At 38.6% G+C, this 21393-nt stretch overlaps 1 protein-coding gene, 1 long non-coding RNA gene and 1 pseudogene across 2 annotated transcripts; all 3 read left to right on the top strand.

Annotated features, from left to right (window-relative positions):
* Positions 1 to 241: 241 nt before the first annotated feature.
* LOC130136923 (uncharacterized) lies at positions 242 to 2659 on the top strand. Its single transcript, XR_008815615.1, has 2 exons — positions 242 to 1549; positions 2325 to 2659. It is a non-coding gene; the product is annotated as an uncharacterized LOC130136923 (long non-coding RNA).
* Positions 2660 to 4520: 1861 nt separating this feature from the next.
* On the top strand, positions 4521 to 7634 carry LOC130136920 (BTB/POZ domain-containing protein NPY2-like). Its single transcript, XM_056307528.1, has 3 exons — positions 4521 to 4869; positions 5443 to 6591; positions 6784 to 7634. The coding sequence occupies exons 1-3, from the start codon at positions 4786 to 4788 to the stop codon at positions 7357 to 7359; spliced, it is 1809 nt and encodes a 602-aa protein (XP_056163503.1). The 5' UTR covers positions 4521 to 4785; the 3' UTR covers positions 7360 to 7634.
* Positions 7635 to 16532: 8898 nt separating this feature from the next.
* The window catches only part of LOC115662973 (uncharacterized), a 58305-nt pseudogene continuing 53444 nt past the window's right edge, over positions 16533 to 21393 (top strand).

Genomic DNA, 21393 nt, shown 5'->3' with positions numbered 1-21393 from the left:
AATTACCAATTTAAAAAATAAAAAAAGTTTGCGATGAATTTTTTTTTCGTGGCTAATTTGTGACGAAAAATTATTGGTGGCTAATTTGTGAAGGATTTAGCCACGAATTCGATATTACCAATTTAAAAAATAAAAAAATTTTGCGACGAATTATTTTTCGTGGTAATTAGCGACGGATTTATTGATGACGTTTTGTGTTTTTTCCCCTTAAATGCAATGTTTCATTTGGCGGAATGGGTCGCCGCCGTTTTACCTATTTGTCCGCATTCTCTCCATGTTCTCCAATGCTTTGGATCTTCTTTCTTTAGAAATTATGGTTGGATTGTGTAATATAGGTTCAATGTGGATGTGTAGTGATCGATCTGCGGGGAATGAGGGCAGAAACTTTGAATCCAACATGATAATCTTTACCACCTTCATTTAAATTACAAAAGAAGGGAAATTTTTTTGGGGGTGGCTGTTGATGGAGTAATCTTGGTCAATTGGGTGGATCTTAGAACTTCAGATGCCTTGGTAGGTCGAGCTTGCTCATCTTCCTTGGCCTTAGAGGTCTGGTTGGCCTCTTGAGCTTGATTCTATTGCAAGCCCTCATGTCTAACTGAGATAGTCCAGTCATTCCCCTTCCATTCAATGGCTCTTCAATTAATAGTAATTAGATGGACAGCGTAAGTTCCTTAGATGTCCAGATTCGAGAAGTAAACATTTCTTTGGCGACTATCATATGGGGCTCCTTCAATGTCTGCTGAACTTCTGCGGTCATGAAAATGCCGATTTGATCATCCCATTGACAATCTACCGAACTCTGATCTAGATACAATTGTAATAGGTGCTTAGCTGATGTGAACTTATTTTTGATGTCTTTTCAATTTGCGTATGTGAAATATGTTATTGATATGTGAAAGCTCTAGTCCATGTAAGAGTAGGTTGTACTTAGTCCATTCATGGAAAGGAGATGGCATTTTGCTGAGGATTGGTAAGTCACAAATAGTGCATCGTCAACATCCTTCTAAAAAGTGCTGCAATAGAAACAATTGTTTGTTGCTAGATTAGGAAAAGGTTCAATCCATGGATAACATGTACATACAGAAAAGTCATTACATATACAATTACAAATACATGCACGCACAAACATGTCCATCTAAAAAGCCAGTTACTTGGCTACCTATCTATCTTTTTTCGTACACATATAGAATGGGGATGAATATTTGGCACAAATGCACATGCACCCACACAAAGGCGCACAAGCATGCATGTTTGGTTGTGGGCACGCTCTCATACACACGTGACCTTTTTATATCCTCCTTGTCAAGAGAGTTACATAAGCTTTCATAATGCCTTTGTACTTGGACTCCGCTTATTGTGGCTTTTTCCTTGTCTTCTTCTTCATAGAATAGTGCTTTTGTAATCTTCTAGGAAGTCTTGTTCTGCCTACAAGTTGAAAGAAATCACCGGTAGTGGGATTTTTGCTGCCAATGGGGAAGATGATTTATTGGAGCCTGGAAGTGCCAACCCTGCTTCAAATAACAAAACAGGATTAAAGATGTACCAGGTATGTTTTACTGTGCCGATTGTATTTGACCTTTTAAATTGTTGCTGAGTCCATGATGATGTATGTAAGCTCTTTGGTGGTAAACAGGTTTTCAGTGAGTTTTACACAGAAATATCAACTCTAGTTTAACACTTTGCTGCTGCATTCTCGATTGTCATTTTGGTGAGAACTTGTGATGACATTGGGTTCACACTGTAAAATCATGTAATAGGTGGCAGAGGCAATAGCAAGTTAGTTTCATTTTGTCAAGTTTAGCTCTTGCTCTTTGAAACAAAATGGTTAACTTTTGCACTGTTTTTCATCAGAAATTAAACCTGACAACCAACAAATTCTTCACCCTTTTATCTAAAAAGAACATGTCAAGCAAAAGGGTTAGCTTTTGCATTGTTCAAATTTCCAAAAGGGTTAGCTCTTGCACTGTATAGTCGATAATGGCACCATATTTGTTTTCTGTATGCCTAAGTTTAGACAGTTTACTTTATTTGATCAGTAAACAAATTCTAGTTTCGGATTCGCATGTTTAGTTATCCATTGGGTCTGTTGTGAGCTTTTCTTCTACATGGTAAGCATGCTGTATCTTCTATTGGTTTGAGGTTTAATTTCTGGGTCTTGATTGAAATTCTGACTTCCTATCCATTTGGACTGTTCCTGACTGTGCGTGCTTTGCCTTTTCTTTTAGTGCTTATATATGGAATTTCTTGAATAAAGAAGTCGTTCTTTTTGTATAACTCGCCTAAATCACCATGGTCTGAGCTAAAACATTAGTGCAATGCAGGTCCTCCACAATATTGCGGTCGCTGAATACTTTCGTGATGGCTGTTCAGATCCAAGAAGATTGCTTGAAGTACTTAATAACGTCAATGTGTGGCAGTCCTTCAAACACACTCTCTTTAGAATATGCGATCTACTCTAAGCTATTGAGTTTTCAATCGGTCTTGATATGTTGTGTTGAACACAGTGGGAGTAGGCGAGAGGGAAACACTGATAGTTGCTTCTAAATTATCATCTAGACATCAATGAAGGAGGTGAATTACTTTGAACTTTGTCATTCGTGTGGCAAATGTTGATGAATGTATTTTATTTATTTATCATTATAATATTTTGATGTTATTAACTGCTTAATCAATGTTAAATATAAATTCTAGAAATTAAAATCGAAATCGTCCCTAAACAATATTCGTCGCTAAATTCGTTCCGGAACAATATTCGTTGCAAAAGTAAAATTTTTTCGTGGCAAATTAGTGATGAATTTTGCCACGAATAAGTTCGTCGCAAAAAACGTGACCAAAAAAACCTTATTCTTTTTATTTTTTTGTGGCAAATTAGTGACGAATTTTGTCACGGATTTTTTTTTTATATAATTTTTTTTCAAAAAAATAATTTTTTTATTTTTTGTGGCTAATTTGCGACGAATTTTGCAACGAAAATTTTTTTGTACAATTTTTTTTTCAAAAAAAAATATTTTTTATTTTTATGTGGCTAATTTGCAACGAATTTTGCCACGAATTTTTTTATATACTTTTTTTTTTCAAAAAAAATATTTTTTTATATTTTTCTGTGGTTAAATTCGTTAACGAACAAATTTAGCCACGAATTTGTTTTCGTTACAAATTACCAACGAAAATTACAATTTTTTGTCGCAAAAATTTTCGACGCCAAATTAGCGACGAATTTTTTTTCGTTGCTAATTTCGTCGGAAATTCGTTTTGCCACGAATTTTACAACGAATAATTACTGACGAATTTTGCCATGATTTTTGTAACGAATAATTAGCGACGAATTTTGCAACAAATTTATCCACGAATTTTTTTTCATCGCAAATTACCATCGAAAATTACAATTTTTTGTCGCAAAAATTTCCGACGCCGAATTAGCGACGAATTTTTTTTCGTCGCTAATTTCGTTGGAAATTCGTTTTGCCACGAATTTTACCACGAAAAATTACCGACGAATTTTGCCACGATTTTTGCAACGAATAATTAGCAACGAATTTTCCCACGAAATTTAGCCACGAATTTTTTTTCGTCGCAAATTACCAACGAAAATTGAAATTTTTTGTCGCAAAAATTTGCGATGCCGAATTAGCGACGAATTTTTTTTCGTCGCTAATTTCGTTAGAAATTCGTCTTGCCACGAATTTTGCCAAATTTTTCGTGGCAAAATTCGTGGCAAAACCCTTGTTTTTTTGTAGTGCCATGCATGTAAGATATTGCAGAGTTTTAATGCTTAAAATATCTACATACCTTTTGCAAAATTCGTTAATGTTATATTATCTTTATGCATTTGAGATTTATGCTAAAGGAGAATCTTTTAATCTTGAAAGCTATTATTGCATACACTTGCCATATTCTTAGAAGATATCTTATAATTGTCAAGTTTGATTCGCAAATATGAGGAAGGTATGTACAGGAAATTCTCTATATTTTGCAAAGATATTGTCTCCTCTACAATAATTTGTAGGTAGCAAAAGAGACTTTCCATATGAAGTTTGGAAATTTTGTTCCTAATATTGCAAAAAGATTATGCATTATTTTCGAAGGATAGAAAATTTCCTCTTTGTACAATATTCTCACAAATTATTGGAGGAATATCAAAATATTTTGAGCAAACGCTTAATGCGTCTTATGAAAGGATAAGTTAAATATTTTGATATTATTATAATTGCTATTCAATTTTATTCTAAGAAAGAGCATAATATATTGCATGAGATATTATATTTGTGCAAAAAGTTTGTTGAGTTTATGCAGTTTGAAAGCGAAACGAGCTTGAAGGATGAGAACAAATTTCTTTCTCTAAATTCAAAAAGCAAACGAATGTTGTGGATGTTGCTGCTACAAAGAACAGACATTTTATTCAACACGCACAAGCCGCTATAAAAGCTATTCGCAAACGCTGTCTTGATGACATTTTATTCATCGACAGCAGTCTACAGTATTCAACATTTGCACAAATTTTCTCTTCGAAAGACTTGACTTCTGTGTATGTTTTATGGGTTTTCTCCATCTCAAGCAGTTCAATTGGCAAGTAAATTGAAATTGTTCTGTGTTTTGTAAGTGGGGGAGATTCTTGATAGGCCAATGCATGCCTTTGCAACTTCATGTGGAGTTTTTTTTTTAATCAGCCATGCCTTGAAGTGCTCGACTTTCGCGCATTATGTTGTGAACGTTCATTCTGGAAATCATGTCTGCATGGTCGTATCGGTTTATTTGCTCTTTTGAATAACGCTATAAGGGGGCATGACAACGTGCAGGTACGTTTCAAGTGAGTTGGCAACTGATATCACTGTCAGTGTTGGGAGTGTAAAGTTCTACTTGCATAAGGTATGGTCAACTCGGTACCCTTTTCATACAACTACTTGCAATGGCTTGGCGACTTTCTTGGCTTATTTTGCCTCGCATAATCAAAGTGCTGAAATTACCTTTTAAGGTTCTGTTGCCGTCACGTTAATGTCTAGCCATGTCATGATAAAGTAAGAAGCAAAGTTTTGGCCTACTTCTCTTGCTACTTTATTTGAAATGAGGTTGCCATACGTAATTCTGTGCAAAGCAAACACTTGTTATAACTTCTTAGCACTACAATAGGTTTCCTATCTAGCTTGACTACTGCGTTGGACTCCTCAGATTCCTGTGGACAATGGTATAGATTAAATTTCTTCCATCAAAAACCAATTTCCATGGCAAGCCGGACCGTATAATTTGTTTCCTTAGTTGAAAATTGGCAGATTAAGCAATTGTAATTGAACTATATATGAATTCTTCTGATGAACCAATCAGTGCATAAACTTGCCCTTGCATAAACTTCAACTTTGATCACATAGAGTAGTCTAGTCGTTAATGTATCCTGTAATGACTTGGAACTTCTATCTCAGTAAGGAATTTACCTGCTTGTTGCAGTTTCCTCTTCTGTCAAAGAGCGCACTTCTGCAGAAACTGGTCGCAGCTACCAATAATGATGACAGCGATGAAGTCAACATCTCGGACATTCCCGGTGGTCCTGCCTCATTTGAGGTCTGCGCCAAGTTCTGTTATGCCTACAATGTCGTCGCTGCGAGGTGTGCCGCCGAGTACTTAGAAATGTACGAGACAGTTGAAAAGGGGAATCTTATCTACAAGATTGAAGTTTTTCTTAGCTCTAGCATTTTCCGTAGTTGGAAGGATTCGATCATCGTTCTTCAGACCACAAAATCCTTATTACCACATTCTGAGGAATTGAAGTTGGTGAATCAAAGTATTGAGTCGATTGCTGGGAAGGCCTGTGTTGACATCTCCAAGGTCGATTGGTCCTACTCCTACAACCAGAAGAAGCTGGGAGAGGAAAATGGGATGGACTCAAATGGTGTCCGAACTCGTGTGGTTCCAAAGGACTGGTGGGTCGAGGATCTTTGTGAGCTCGAGATCGAGTTATACAAGCGTGTTTTGATGAATATCAAAATGAAAGGGATGCTTCCTGGCGAAATCATCGGTGAAGCACTGAAAGCTTATGCTTACAGAAGGTTGCCTGGGTTCAGCAAAGGTATGAGCAAGTGCATAGATACACCGAAGTATCGGCTGGTGGTAGAAACAGTCGTGCGGTTGTTACCTGGAGAGAAATGGAGCATCTCCTGTAGTTTCTTGCTCAAGTTGTTAAAGGCGGCCATTTGTGTCGATTCAGGGGAGACGGCGAAAAGGGACTTGATTAGGAAGATAGGACAGCAATTAGAGGAGGCTAATGTGAATGATCTCCTGATACGGGCACCAGAAGGAGAAAGTATGATGTACGATGCTGGCACTGTAATTGCTGTAGTTGAGGAATTCTTGTCACGGGAGAGCCAGGAGATCGAGTCCGTTGAAGAAAAACATGAGCTGCGAGGCATGAGGAGGCTGGGGATCTTGTCCGATGCTTCCAAGCTGATGGTGGCAAAACTAATTGATGCATACCTCGCTGAAATATCGAAAGATCATAACCTGCCTTTGTCCAAGTTTGTTGAACTTGCTGAGATGATGTCAAGTGTTCCTCGGCCTTCCCATGACGGACTTTACCGAGCCATCGACATGTTTCTCAAGGTAACAGTTTCATGCTGTTCTCGTTTTTCTCATGGACTTTAGGACGTACTTATATCTGAAGCACATGGAGCTTTTCAAACTGTTAAGTTTATTCCAAAAAGATCTGATTTCGATCCGTCTTACCAAAGAAACGCGAATTCTGATTTGGGATCATTAATGTTGATGATTTGTGTTGAACTGACATCAATGCAGGAGCATCCTGGGATCACCAAGAGTGAGAGGAAGAGGATTTGCAAACTGATGGACTGCAAGAAGCTCTCGGTCGACGCGTGCATGCACGCCGTGCAAAATGAGAGGCTCCCTTTGCGCGTCGTCGTGCAAGTGCTCTTCTTTGAGCAGGTCAGAGTGGCTGCGTCATCTGGGAGCAGCACCCCAGACCTCCCCAAAAGCCTTCGGGAGCTGAACAACGGGTCCCACGGAAGCTCGAGGTCCGCCACGACCAACACAGAGGAAGACTGGGATGCCGTGGCCACGGCGGAAGAGCTCAAGGCCCTCAAGACCGAGCTGGCCTCGCTGCGGCTGAGCATCGGGGCCCAAGGAGGGTCCGAGAGGAACGGGGACGGAAAGCCCAGCGTGGACAAGGCCACGATAACCAAGATGAAGGGGCTGCTCCGGTCGAAGAAAGTGTTCATGAAGATGTTCTCAAGCAAAAGCCAGAGCGAAAACAACAGCAGCTCGGATTCCTCCGAGAGTCTCGGCTCTGGCAATGGTAATGCGGACGAAGCGAAGTCGACGCCTTCCCGGAACAGGAGGTACTCGGTATCATAGTCGAAATCGGCAAATCGGAGGTAGTTTTTAATGTCTTTTTTTGGCACCCAACTTAATAGGTTTAGGGACATTAGTGTTAGATAATGTCCCATTGAAGTGAAAGTGAAAGTACATATGATGGCTAAGTCATACAGGTAAGTGGTGTTCTGCTGAAGAATTTGTATTTTGTTAGCAAGAGTTGTTCAAGTTGATAGTGACTTCTACTTCAGGAAACAAAAACAAAAAAAAATGTAATTTGCCCTTTATAGGAAGTGTCAATTATGTTGTCATTATTATTCAGCGGTGATTAGTGAGTCTCTTTGGCATATTAGATCATTCATGCTCAGTTTTTTCTTTGTATGTGAACGTAAATTTACAGGACTAATAATGTCTCAAGGATTGTCCTCTTAACAAGTTTAGTGTCTCTCTTAGTAATGACTTAGGATTGACCAAAAGCCAATAAATTGAGACCGAAACTGAGAGAATATTCGCTCTAGCGCTCGTCAGGTGGCAGTTCACTTTACGTCTGTGACTGCCCGTCCGCACGATATAGTTTGCCATGTGGCTTAAAATCGATCAATTAGCACTAGCTAATGATTAACATCAGATTTTCATCCCTTATTGAGTTTAAAATTTTAAAAAAAATGAATAAAGAGAAAATATTTCACACATGTTTAAAAGTCTACCCCTCAGTAGATTAAATCTTCAAAAATGAATAACAAAAAAGTATCTCCAGATAAGGTATAAGAAAGTTTCATTACATACCGAAATCTACCTAATTCAAAAACAAATCAACATCATATATTTTATTTGATTAATAAATTATTTCTAATATTAACTATTAATTATTTTACTTAAGCAGTTGGATTCAGCGAATCAAAAAATTTTAAAAAATTTCGACCAAATATATATAGAATCTATTTCACAACAGAACTAATATCAATCTTAGATTTGTAGGGAAAATTACGGGAAAATTGTAAACAAAGCCCTAAATCTATTGTACGGTGGTCATTTCAGTCCTAAGTCTTTCAATTGTACCAATTTAGTTCTAAAATTTTTAACGATTTGTCAATTTAGTCTTAAATCTTTTGACAATTTGTCAATGTAATCATTTCCGCCAATTATCAAAATAATAGGTTTATGACTAAATTGGCAAACTTAAAAAAGGTTTATGACTAAATTGACACCGTTGAAAGGTTTATGATTAAATTGACAAATCGCTAAAAGGTTTATGACTGAATTGGCTGTCGTACAATATATTTGGGACTTTTTGGACAATTATCCTAGAAAATTATTAATTTAGTTACAAACCTATTGTTTGGATTCTTATGTAGTCCTGAACTTTTTAATTGTTCTAATATAGTATTAAACATTTGCGAGAATATATGATGTAACTATTTTGGTCAATTTTTGCCTGAAATTACTTATGCAGCGGTCTAGTTATTACTGGCCATCTTATGTGGCAGCTGGCAATAAAATGTGGATAAATTTACCCAAAACCAAGTGAATTTGTTGAATTTTTGAGATTTTTTTCTCTTGGTTACTGTTCATCTTCTCCCTCAGATTTCTTTGTTACCGTTCATCTGCCATCATTACTGTCTCTGCCGCTGCCACCAAGCCCTACGTCTCCCCACTGCTCGACTTCAACCCCTGACATGCCCTCCGACGATCTCCGCTTTGTGGCTGTTTCGCCCTCCGGCAACTTGAGATAGGCGCACTGCCTGTTCGACCAAATTCCTCAGCCAACCACGCTCTTCCACAACCTCCTCATTCGGGGTCACTCCAGTAGCTCAGCAGAGAGCTCGCAGCCCTTGTGTCTCTACCGAGCTCAAAGGCAAACAGAGTAGGAGTCGTCGGAATTCACAACTGAGCCCGATCGCCAATGGAGTTACCAGTCAACAACGAGCACTTCATTTCAATGTTCATGTGAAGGAGATGAAGGGGTAGCACGTAAAAGAAGGAAAGAAAAGAAGAGAAAAAAAATCAGAAAATATAAAAAATTACTCAAAAGGACTTGTTTTTTAGTAAACTTGTTCTGGTCAGATCGCTGACCGTGATACGTAGGACGGGCGATGATGATTGGACCGCCATATCAGTAATTCCAGGCGATATTTGGCTGAAATAAGTTTGTTAAAATTTGCGCAAAAGTTAACAACTACATTAAAAGTTTATAATTACATTGGAATCCGTATAATGGTTTTAGTACTAAATTAGTAATATTTCCAAGATTTATGGTACATAAACTTCTACCTCTTATTAGATTAAACTTCAGAAAAATAATGGATGACGAAAAAATATCTTTACAATGAAAATATATATCATTTGAAATTTCATGTTATGCATATATGGAATAAACATCATAATTTAAAAAAAAGACGTCTAAAGATCTGGTACTTAATTAGGAAAATGACATAAAATGCCACTGAATTTTGGTCAATATGCAATGTCGTCCATAAACTTTTAATTTAGTTAATGTGGTCGTTAAACTATAAGTAAATGTTCAATGTAGTTCTTGTCCATGCTCAATGTTAATTGATGATGTGGATTATTATATATTGAGTTGGATTTTTAAAATGATGAGTCAACACATTTATCTACTTTATAAAAGGAAAATTAGGACGTTATTATGTCCATCATAATTTGATGATATGGATTATTATATCCCGATTTTGAATGACTATCTTACTTGGATAATTCACGTGTAAGTTTCTTTTATTGTCCACCATTCAAATTTAATGAATTGAAAATCACATCAACATATTCCATTAGCTTAAATTAATGGAGGGACGATATTAAATATTTTCATATGGTGAGAGAGAAGAGAGAATGAGCTCGGAAGAGAAACTGATGGAAGGCATAGCGATAAGCCAGGAAAGCCAAGAACAAGGACAAAACAATCATGATAAGGAGTGAACAAAAAGAATTGGATTTACCTGGGGACTAGATTGAACATTATTAATTGTTAAAAGATTACGTTAAACAAATTAAAAATTACTAATAGTTAGAGGATCACATTGAACAAATTAAAAGTTTAAGGATGATATTGTACGTTGGATCAAAATTCATGAATAATTCGTGTCGTTTTCACTATTTAACACGGGAAGTGCTTTTTGTAGTGTATGGGCATTAATTTCTCTCTCTCGTCAAAAAGCTTTGCCCATTCCTTTTTCCACTCAAACAAGGCTTCTCTTCATGTGGGCCTTTTCGGCCTTTGCTCTTGTGTGTATCTTTATGGGCCCTCTGTGGCTTTGTGTATTCTTATATGTTTTTGGGCCTTCTAGGCATTTGTATATTGTCGATTCGATTATGTATTGGTCAATTATGGATATGATCTCTTTTTTTCCCCTAGAAGTAATAGAGCAAGGATGGTTAATTAGTGCCAACGACCTCCTCTAGGCATTACCATAAAGGTCTTACATTGGTTACGAAATATTTTGTTCGAGTCATAGTTACTTTGCATCACGTCCGACCTAAAAGCCTCGAAATTGGTGAGCCATTCGTCATATCTCTACCTAGACGTTAGTAGTCAGGAAGTCTCTGCACACAAAGTGTTCCGTAACTAGGCAACATGGCATGAGCCATTCAGTGGTTCGCTCACGACGTGAATCGAACATTCATAAGGCAAGAGAAACACCACCTTGGTGGATTATGGATATAATCTTTATTTGCTTAGTGATGTAGCTAGCAAGGACCACCTAAAAGGGGGTGAATAGGTGATCTTAAATAATTTTTAACAATTTAAGCGCAAATGATTGATCACAGTTGAGTCTGAATAAAATTCAGATTCAAAATAGTTTAAATAGACAGTGCTCTTGATGTGCAGTATGTAAAGTAAGAGATAAGGGGTAGAAAAACTGCACACAAATTTATAGTGGTTCGGCTTATAGCAAGCCTACGTCCACTCTCCCACGCTGACAGCCTACCGGCTGGATTTCACTATGTAATCAAGAGGAATTACAGCTTTTAAGTAACAGCACTCTTGTGTATGATAGGACTCTCTATCTTACACAATCACTTTTACAAAGTGTCCTTCAAGATCTTAATGTTTAGCTCAAGAAAGACAAGAAAAAGGATCGAAGTATGCTTAGACTTTGGACTTATTGATTCTTGATTTCGTGTATTCCTTTTGCTCCTCGTAGATCTCCTTTTATACTCCTCTACTATCAAACTAGCAGTTGGACAGTCTTCAGAGGATCATCTTCCAATCTTCATTTTGGACAGATTTGTATAAAATGAATTGAGTAGCCGTTGGTTGACAAAATCTGAATCCTGCTGATTCTGGTCGCTCATACAATCAGAATCTTGGTTTCCATAAGTAGAGCTTTATCCGTTGTAATGCATACTTGTCGTAATGTTTGATTGTCAATCAATTAGACTGAGATTGAGTCAATCAAAATCTTCCTTTTGTGAAATCCATGTCAGATCACTAGTTGTTGTGATTTCTTCTGAATGAGTTTTGTTTCTGCGTCTGAAAAACTTTAGCGTTTGAGAAATTTCAGCGTCTGTGTCTGCATAATTACTGCGTCCGAAGAATTTCTAATTCAGAACTTGAGTCAGCTGAGGTCTTCAATAGAATCTGAATATTTCATAATTAGAGTCTGAATGACTTTTATGGTAAAGTCTGAATATCTTATGTCTGAGTCTTAATTTTTAGTTCTGAGTCTGAACTTTTAGTTTTGAGTCTTGTAAAGTCTGATATTTCCTTCTGAACTTCCAGAATATATTAACCTAGAATGGAATGTATGTCAAATTCACAAGATAAACATAGAGAGTTTTGTCAGCTTCAAAATTCATTAGGAGTTTTCCTCAACACTTAGAAATTCAAAAAAGAAAAAAGAAAGACCTCAAGGCACAACCCCTCACTAATTTTCAGTTGTAATATTATTATAGTATGAAAGGGCTGAGTTGACGAAAATTTTATTATTACATACAGCCAGTCCATATCAAAGCATTTGATTTTGGTGAATCTCATGTTAATTTCATATGGACCTTGAGCAAAAACTAAAATGTGATGTATCTAGCAAGAATCACCTAGAGGAGGGTGAATAGGTGATATAAAACTTTTTGATCAATTTTTAAAGCGGAAACAACTAATCAATATTAAAGTCTGAAAAATAATTAGATTCGGATCAGACTTTGTGACAAATGTGTTAGTGTGCAGTATATATAATAGGAGTTTATGGATAGAAAAACTGCACACAGAAGATTATAATGATTCGGCTTAGATTAAGCCTACGTTCACTCTCCCACGCTGACAGTCTACTGACTCGATTGCACTATATGATCAAAGAGATTACAAGTTCTGAGTGATATCACTCTGTGAATGATAGAACTCTCTATCTCACACAATCACTCTTACAAAATGTCTCTCAAGATCTCAGTGTTTGGCTCAGGAATGACAAGTAGTAAAATCGGAGAATGCTCAGACTTTGGATTTGTTGATTCTTGATTTCATTCTCTACCTTCTGTTTTTCGTTAATCTTGTTTTATACTCCTCCTCTTCCAAATTAGCAATTGGACAGTCATCAGAGGATCATCTTCCAATCTTCAACTTGGACCGATTTGTATAAAATTGATTGAGTAGCCGTTAGTTGACAAAATCTGAATCCCGCTGAATTTGGTCGCCTATACAATAAGAATCTTGATTTTCATAAGTAGAGCTTTATCCGTTGTGAGATATACTTGCCTTAATGTTTGATTGTCAATCAATTATAGCCTTTTAAGATTGAGTCAATCAAAACTTTCCTTTATGTGAAATCCATGCCAGATCACTAGCCGTTATGTTCATTCTAAGTAGTTTCATAATCTGGATAACTTCTGGTTTTTACTTCACATCTAGATCTTAAGTCAGTATGGGTCTTCAGTAAGATCTAAACCTTTTAGAAGTAGAGTTTAAAGTTCTCTATGAGTTTAAATGACTTTATCAGTAAAGTTTGAAGTACTCGTTCTAAATCCCGTAAAGTCTGAAGTCTTCCTTCTGGGCTTGGTAAAGTTTGAGTGTTCAGAAAGTTTAGTTCTCTCGAAATATTGAAGTTGCCATTTTCAGAATATATCTACATGGATCTAAATACTTCAGAGCATGTATCAGACTTACAAACTTTTCATGGACAGTCTTATCAACTTCAAAATCTATTAGGAAATTTCCTTAACAAAACGTAGGTGGTCAGAAGTTATATGATGTGGTTCAGTGCAGTGATTTCCAAGCCAATCTCAACTAATTTGTAGTTAAAACAAGGTTATTTAAGCTAATTTCCAAACATTTTCTTTAGCCTAATGTATTTTTGATATTTTCATTTAGAAATCATGGTCGATTCCTAATTTTTATGTGATGAATAATGGACCAACCAAAATTTAGATGTCAACAACCCTTGAACGCAGCTCACAACATTGGTCAATAATAGTGACCATCTCAAGCTTTTTTATTTTTGTTATGCGATAATGAAAATTTTTTGGTAACATCATTGATTTATTTTGTTTTGGTAGAATGGGAATTGTGCAATGAATATCAACTTATTATGAACAACTAGTTAAATCCTATTTAATTAACAAAAAAAGGAATGGCTAGCTTGGCAATGGCGTACCTGGCACTAGTTCAGCTAGAGATGTTGGTTTTTGTGAAGGATTAGTTTCTTTGTTCGAGTCCACGGCTAACTTGACATAGACTTTCTGAAATTTATATGTTAGTTCAATTTAGGGTGCGTTTGGCAACATATTTGCTCTCGAAAATAATTTCTTTTTAGAAATATTTTTTTTATTTCAATTCCCTATACGAGTTTTTGAACAAAAGAACGCGTTTGATAACTACACAAAATTTCTATTGTCAAAATAGAAAAAAGAACAGAAAAGCTTGTACGACCCCAAAATTTTTTTTTGGGGTGAGAGAGACCCAAGACCACCCAACACCGACCCGCCGACCATTGCCAAGGTCGGCGATCTGCTAGAACACACGGCTAGAGGACGATGAAGAAGGAAGGAAAAAAAAGAAAATGACCTTGTTTCAAAAATTGATCCCAGGAACAAAGAAGTAGATTTTTTTTACTTCTTGTCTCTGTTTTAAATCTATTCCCCGGCCATTGATTTATTCCGGTGAATAGAAAAATTAGCTGACGTTACCAAACGGATTTTTATTTTTTTTTCTTTTCCGGGTAACAATAGAACAGAAAATAAAAAATAAGATAGTTACCAAATAGGCCCTTAGGACGCCAGAAACATGAGTACTCACTCTAGAATTTGAATATTCAAATGGAGACTTGTCAATGAACCGGTTTGGTGTGCGGATACAGGTTGAGGGGCTGAACCAACAGATGGTTGGGAAAAAGAATTGATCTTGCCTTTTTTACAAAATCCGTAGACCTAACAAAAGGGTGGGTTGAGTCGGATAAAAAATAGTCCGACCCAAATAAACCAAATTAACCCGTTTTGATCCATTTCCATACAAATGCAAATTTAGTGACACATACTCGACCCGATTCATATCCAACACATACCAGACCCAACCCATATCGCTAAAACACTTCCATATTTATTCAAATCTAAGAAAACTCATAACCAAATTGAGGTGAGAACGCGGAGTGAGGGTGAGAGAGAACGAAGAGAGAGACATAGAGGTGAGTTGGGTTTAAAGAAGTTGTAAACCCCCCATATTATGTTGGGCTATCATTCTAAACTCATTTATGACATATTTACTTAATATAACTAACTCATATAATAACTCGACCCATAATATGTGGGTTAAGAAATGGACTTATACTCTATTTTGATAGGTTTAAACTCCGTACTATTTGTTATGGTTCTTGTGGCAAGAACATTCCAGACCATCCATGTATCTTGGACATTGTGTTTGGTAGTGAATTTTCTTCATTAATGTTATCTTTACACTTTGTCGTATTAATGACAACCATTTCTATCAAAAAGTTATTTTTTTTTCTCTGGACAACATTACATGATTTCTTTTTTGGAGATGACTATAGTGAATTGACTAATTCGATGATCATGTCTTCAAAGGGTTAGTCCCATGTAGTCTCTTAATAATGATAAATTAGTTATTCAAAACCCATTTGTTTTGTAATGAAATCAGGATTGACAAAAAGCGATGGTATCATCGTCAACAACTATAAGGGAACTTATGAGATTTGACTTTTGAGTAATACATTTTGCGCGTTTACTATTTACTTGGAAGGAATAGTCATGTCCATGAGCCAAAGAAAATAAATCAAATAAACTGTATTTGGTGGCCAGTTTTGCATTTTTAGTTCAGGGAAATAAAATTTCTTCAGTCCCAATAGGTCGGGAAATCTCACTTTTAATCCCTATACTTTGTTTGGTTATAATTTCGGACCTTATACAGTTTTCTTGTGACAATTTAAGTCACTTTGTCAAAATTATAAGGACAAAAAGTGTTATTTCCCCAAATAATTTTAAAGTAAGTCTTTTCAGAAAGAATAATTTTAATATCTGATGATTTAGTTGGACTTTCCAAATTATTTTGGAAGTCATTTTTTCCTTGGTTGTTCCAGAAAACTCTAAAAGGTTTGTTTTAGGAAAAATACTTGAATATGACACATGAGTGCCTGCTTAGTTGAATCAACATTTCCGTCTCTTGAGTCGACTCATGTATCATTAGTTGACACCTAATACTTGAATTTAGGGGTTTATCGCATAAAAAAATTAGGGTTTAATTTTTAACCACTAAACAAAAAATATTTTCATTAAATTGCATGACATATAGACATTAAGCACATTTGCATTAATAGAACATATTAGGACATAAATTAAAAAAAAAAAAAGAGGGAAAAGATTTCTGGGCCGGGTTCGTCGGCCCATTCTTTTTCTCTCCCCATTTTATTGCACGCGGCCTATCTTTATTCTTTCCTTTTTATTGTCGCGCGGGCCGACCCTTTTCCCGGGGCCCAGCCCGCGGACTAATTTTCTTCTCCCTAGCGTTGTTCAACGCTTCTGGGGGGAAGGACGTACAGGACAGAAGCCAGAACAAAGGCAGAGAGCGTGAGGAGAAAATATTAGGTGCCTCTGGTGATTCCACCGCGGAGAAATCACAATTCTGAGGTGGCGACGCGTGTTCGAGAGGCCCACCGTGTCAGGCTCCACGGAGTTTAAGTTTGGCCTCCCCTCTCTCTCTTCATTAATTGCCATCACCTACTGTGTCCTTCTCCCGCTCGCGTCCTCCCGCCCCCCCCCCCGCTGTTCTTCCTCACAGGTTGCACGAAAGGCCTCAAACTCTCTTTTTCAAATTTCTCTCCCTCCCAAGAGCGAGCCCGCCGGTCCCCAGCTCAGATCCGCCGCTTCCGGCACGTCGCCTCCGCCTCCGCCGTCGCCTCCAAGAGCCACTCCCTCAAGCCAAGAGCCCGCCGGTCGCATCCCGAGCTCAGATCCGCGCCTCCGCCACGTTGCCTCCAGGATCTAGCCCGCCGGTCGCAGCTGCTGGGTCCCGAGCTTTGTCGAGAGTGAGATCGGTGGTTGAGGGGACCGGTGACCGTCACACCCCAGCCATGGCCAGCGAAGCCCCGGTGAACTCCATTCATCACGGTAGGTCCCGGCTTGAGTCCTCGTTGGACTTTACTCGGTCTGTTTTTGTTTGATTCGGGGTGTTTTCCCGAGGATTTCGGCTCGGAGGCGCGCGAGACGACCAGATCTGGTCCGACCTCTCACGGTCGCCCCCGTTCGCCGCCGCCGAGCCGGATAGGGAGTGCCGCAAACGGCCGCCCCCTCCTTCCCCTGTTTCTGTTGTGTTCCTCTGTCTCGGGCTCACTGGCCGGAGCTCGCGGCCGCCCGGTTGGCGCGAGTTCCGGCCCGTGACGCCTCGTGCGCGCTTCTGTTTCCTCATGTGTCTGGTGTTTGATGATTTTGGTCCATTTTATGCCTCAACCGAGCCTAGGATCGCCCATTATCGTGGTGCACCCCATCTGTTTGTGATAATGTCTCAAAGAGACATGTCTTTCTTCTCCCCGCATTCGGCTGGTAATGGCGAGACGAGCGGCGACCGGGCACGAGCTCGATCGCAGAGGGGCAAAACCCGACCACGTAGGCCGGGCGGGTGTGGACCGAACGGCGGCCGAGCAGGGGCTCGGCCGCGGAGCCGCAAGCCCTGACCTCCCCGGTCAGGGCGCGTCCGACAGCGGCCGAGCAGGGGCTCGGCCGCGAAGCTGCAAGCCCTGACCTCTCCGGTCAGGGCGCGTCTGGTGGCGGCCGAGCACGGGCTTGGCTGCCGGAGGCTGGGGCTCGGGGGAGGCCGGTGTTCACTCCGGCCGGCGAAGGCGCTTCAAGCCGGAGCGGCGGCCGCTTTCGGGTCGGGCGTTAGGGTTTCCAGCGAGTCGGGTCGGCAGCTCACGGCCTGGTCGGGTTCGCTGGTTCCAGCCGGGTAGGGTTTTTGTTTAGTGTGTGGGCCGGTTTTAGGGTTTTGTTTGATGGTGGGTTTGGTTTTAGATTTATTATGTTTTTATTAGGTTTTGGGCTTTTTGCTTTTTAGTTCAAAATTAGAATAGTTTTTTTAGGTCTTGGGCCATTTAGCAGATAGGCCGAAGTTGGGAATTGGGCTAGATTATCATTTGAGTTTTATTTCTTGTTGGGCTGTGCCCTTTTCTTTTTTTAATTTGCCAGACCGAGCTCAATAAATGAATTTGGTCCGGTCGTGGACCCGGGCCGGGACGCCCGGGTCAGTTCCGATCCGGGTCGAATGTGGAGATCCGACCCGGATCCGATTTTATATTATTTTAATATTATATTATTATTTTAATATTTTAAAAAATATTATTTTAAAAAATTAAAAAAATTTTAAAAAAATTAGAAAAATTTCGAAAATCAAAAATTGGAAATTGGGTTTGAGAATTGCTTTTCTCTCCTTTTTTGTGTGATTAGCGTATGTTTGATTGCTCTTCGCTTGATTCACGTGCTTTGAATTGCGCGTTTAATTTAACCTCACATGTGGTTAATTATGCATGTTAGGTTCATATAGTGATTGTTGCTTCCTTAGCTTGGTTAGGAATGAATTTTTGAGACTTCCAGTTAGTGTGAACACGTTAGGTGGTGAATTGAGCAAGATTAGGTATCGAAAGGGTACTAGTTGATCAATTAGTGTAACCAAATTCCCGTACCCATTGAATCTCTGGTTCGTAGAAGTAAAGCATTTCTCCCGTGCTTTGCTTAGGTGTCTAATCGACCCATCAAAAATTGATTAATGGCGACTCCTAGGTGAAATTGATTTCTATGTTAATAATTTTAATTTAAGTCGCGAATTGGTATGAACTTTGGAGAGCTCGAACTAGGTTTAACTTAATAATCCATTAGTCAAACCCCTTAGGTGGCGGTGTCGGTTCGGAGTGGTCGCGACATCATTACACCATTTTTCTAAAACCAAAATCACTGTCAAATCTCTCAAGGTATTTAGATTGCATTTGGTTCACAAAAATGTTCTGATGAAAACTGTTATCTAGTTTTCATCTTCCATTTTCTTGATAATATGTTTGGTGAGTGAAAAATAAGAGTTTTTACCGGGGTTGAAAATTATAAAAACATTTTTGGGTGTACTATACAAATAAGGTTAATTTTGGTCGTTTTTAGTTTTAAGGTTCAAAATTTGAAAAGGGTGAAAAAAGATATGCTTGCTTGCTATAATTATGGATGCTCACCTTTACTCTAAGGAAGGTACTTGTATGTAAGGAATGAAAGAACTCCCCCTGAGGAGACTGAAACTCTTTGATAACTGAGTATCTTACCCATTTTTGCATTCTCCATTTACTTTGTTGTTGAAAGACTAACCAGGAGAGCAACCCAATGGCGACGCAGCCAAGTGAGACACGAGGAAAGTCAAATCATGCGGAACCACCAGCAGGTACATGTTCAAGTTCCCACCGAGAAAAAATATGGTATAAGTGATGTGGTCTTAAAATGTGCTCACTCTTTCTCCTACATATATTGAAGATGTTCGTGTAAACTTTGGATTAGCTCCTTCTCAATCCGGAGTTGGTCCAGGTGCGTTATCCCTCAAAAGCGTTACTTCATTGTGAAATTAATATCTGGGGCGGATCTTCATGAAAACTTTCTTTTCTGGGACACTACTCAATGTCTGCAAAAACGTTAAATGGCCTGAAAAGTTTGCATCTACTGCAGAAATATCGGAAAAGGATGTGGATGGACACTATTACCGACAATTGTTGAGATTTGTATTCGAGGGTGATTGGGAATCTGCTAAAAGATTTTTTGAACAAGATCCTGCTTCAAAGACGGCCAAAATAACAAGCAGATCAGAAACAGTGCTTCACATAGCCACTTTGAGTGCACGAGACCAATTTGTTGAGAACCTGGTTGAGCTCTTGTCTCCAAATCGGGAAGTGCTTGAAACGGTTGATTGTGATGGCCGCACAGCCCTCCACGTTGCTGTCCTGAATGGAAGGATAAGGATGGTCAAGGCATTAGTTAGAAGTCATCCTAAGTTGACGCAAATTGCAGATAATAATGGACGTGTTCCTTTGGCAATATCTGCTTGGGAAGCTTCTATGCATAAGGAGATTGCCTGGTTCCTGGCAAAAAGTACGACAGACGATGGACCAAGTCATCCCTTCAGCAGTCCCACCGCGATTGATACCATTATACATCTCACCTCGGTCGGTCATCATGGTAAGATCACCATCACTATTTATCTCAATTCCATCTGTTTTTTCCTTCATTCTAGACTTAGCTTATTTTTCTGATCAACTTTGCTGGTGAATTCGGGCAGATATCACCCTTTCTCTAATCGAGCGATACCCTCACTTAATTACCATGAGAAGCACAGATAAAGACCTATCTATATTGGGAGTGTTGGTGGGGAGAGAGTCTCACTTTCCCAGCGGAACCAAACTTGGTGTTTTGGAAGCATTGATATACAAATGTGCGTACTTTCTGCACTCGCATCCCTTCATTAATGATTTGCTCATCACCTGCTCTTTTGTTTCTGAATTGAAGGTATTCCAGTGGACTTGAACTACAAACCAACAGATAAAAATTCGGATTCGGGTGGGTATGCATTTTTGCTGTTGGGCATTATCTTAGGACCTTTCATCATTTTGAACTTTTAAGTCAATTTTCTTAGATTGATTACCTCCGTACTAGCAAAAGAAATTGGAAATGATTGTTTCTATATAGTTTGTAACAAATGGCCCGAAACCGAACTACTTCATGGATCGGCTATCCCCTAGGAAACAAATGTGATTCAACCAAGTGCATAAGTATTGTATAATTTAATTGATTGGACAATGTAATGAACAAATTATGTGGTCTTACAATGATTTCATATCCAGTGATCGGATTATCTTTGCAACTTGATTGTAGCGCTTCAATGTCTTCCAAGGTCACTTTGGAATGCCGCCAAAATTGCAGGTAAGCTTCCATTTTATCAAGATACGTTTCTATCTCTGTCCCTCTCTCTCCAACTAATAGTCTATGGCTTGTTTGTTTTTGACTTCTTTTATAAGTAGAAAAAAGCTCCTACTTAATTCTTCACCATAATTTGGAAAAGAATTTGTGTTAGGCCCACTGCCCGTGTGAAAAAAAACTGTTACATATTCACCATTGGACGAGTGATATGTGTTCTTGAAGTTAGTTTTGTCATTAAAGTTTTTTAACGTATCAACCGTCCAACAGTGAATGTGTAACTTAGGTAGAAGGACATCAAAAGTGTCGAAAGTTGTGTACGGTGCTCACTTTAGTGTCAAAAGTTTTTTGCCAACTCATTTAAGTGCCAAATCAAAGAAAAAACGATCACTTAAGTGCCAACAGCGAGATATTCCGGCTAAAATGATTACATGGCTCTTACAATTTAAAAAAAATAACCTGAGTATGATTTTTTGTTAAAAATTCCAGTCCACGTGGACTGGCAAAACGGCATCGTTCAGTCCAACATGGTTGGGTAAGACCAAATGTGTAGGACCAAACGGTGCCACACCAACGCCCCATCCATTGCCCAAAACAACGCCACACCATCCTATGCCCAAAAACGATGCTGCACATAATGAATGAAAGTTAAGGCTCCGATCGTGTTCCCCTCACCGTCCACCATTCTCC

This window comes from Syzygium oleosum, unplaced genomic scaffold (assembly GCF_021117445.2).
Source record: "Syzygium oleosum isolate NSW1041296 unplaced genomic scaffold, Sole_v2.1 Sole_v2.55, whole genome shotgun sequence".
Lineage (NCBI taxonomy): Eukaryota > Viridiplantae > Streptophyta > Magnoliopsida > Myrtales > Myrtaceae > Syzygium > Syzygium oleosum.
Note: the sequence above shows the minus strand (reverse complement) of the source record. Positions and strands in the feature narration are given on the sequence as shown.

Bases quoted from the DNA above. Each gene is read 5' to 3' on its own strand.
- LOC130136920 (XM_056307528.1), top strand. From the start codon at position 4,786: ATGACAACGTGCAGGTACGTTTCAAGTGAGTTGGCAACTGATATCACT. The intron at 4,870-5,442 runs GTATGGTCAACT...TGCTTGTTGCAG, and splicing joins TAAAGTTCTACTTGCATAAG to TTTCCTCTTCTGTCAAAGAG. The intron at 6,592-6,783 runs GTAACAGTTTCA...ACATCAATGCAG, and splicing joins CCATCGACATGTTTCTCAAG to GAGCATCCTGGGATCACCAA.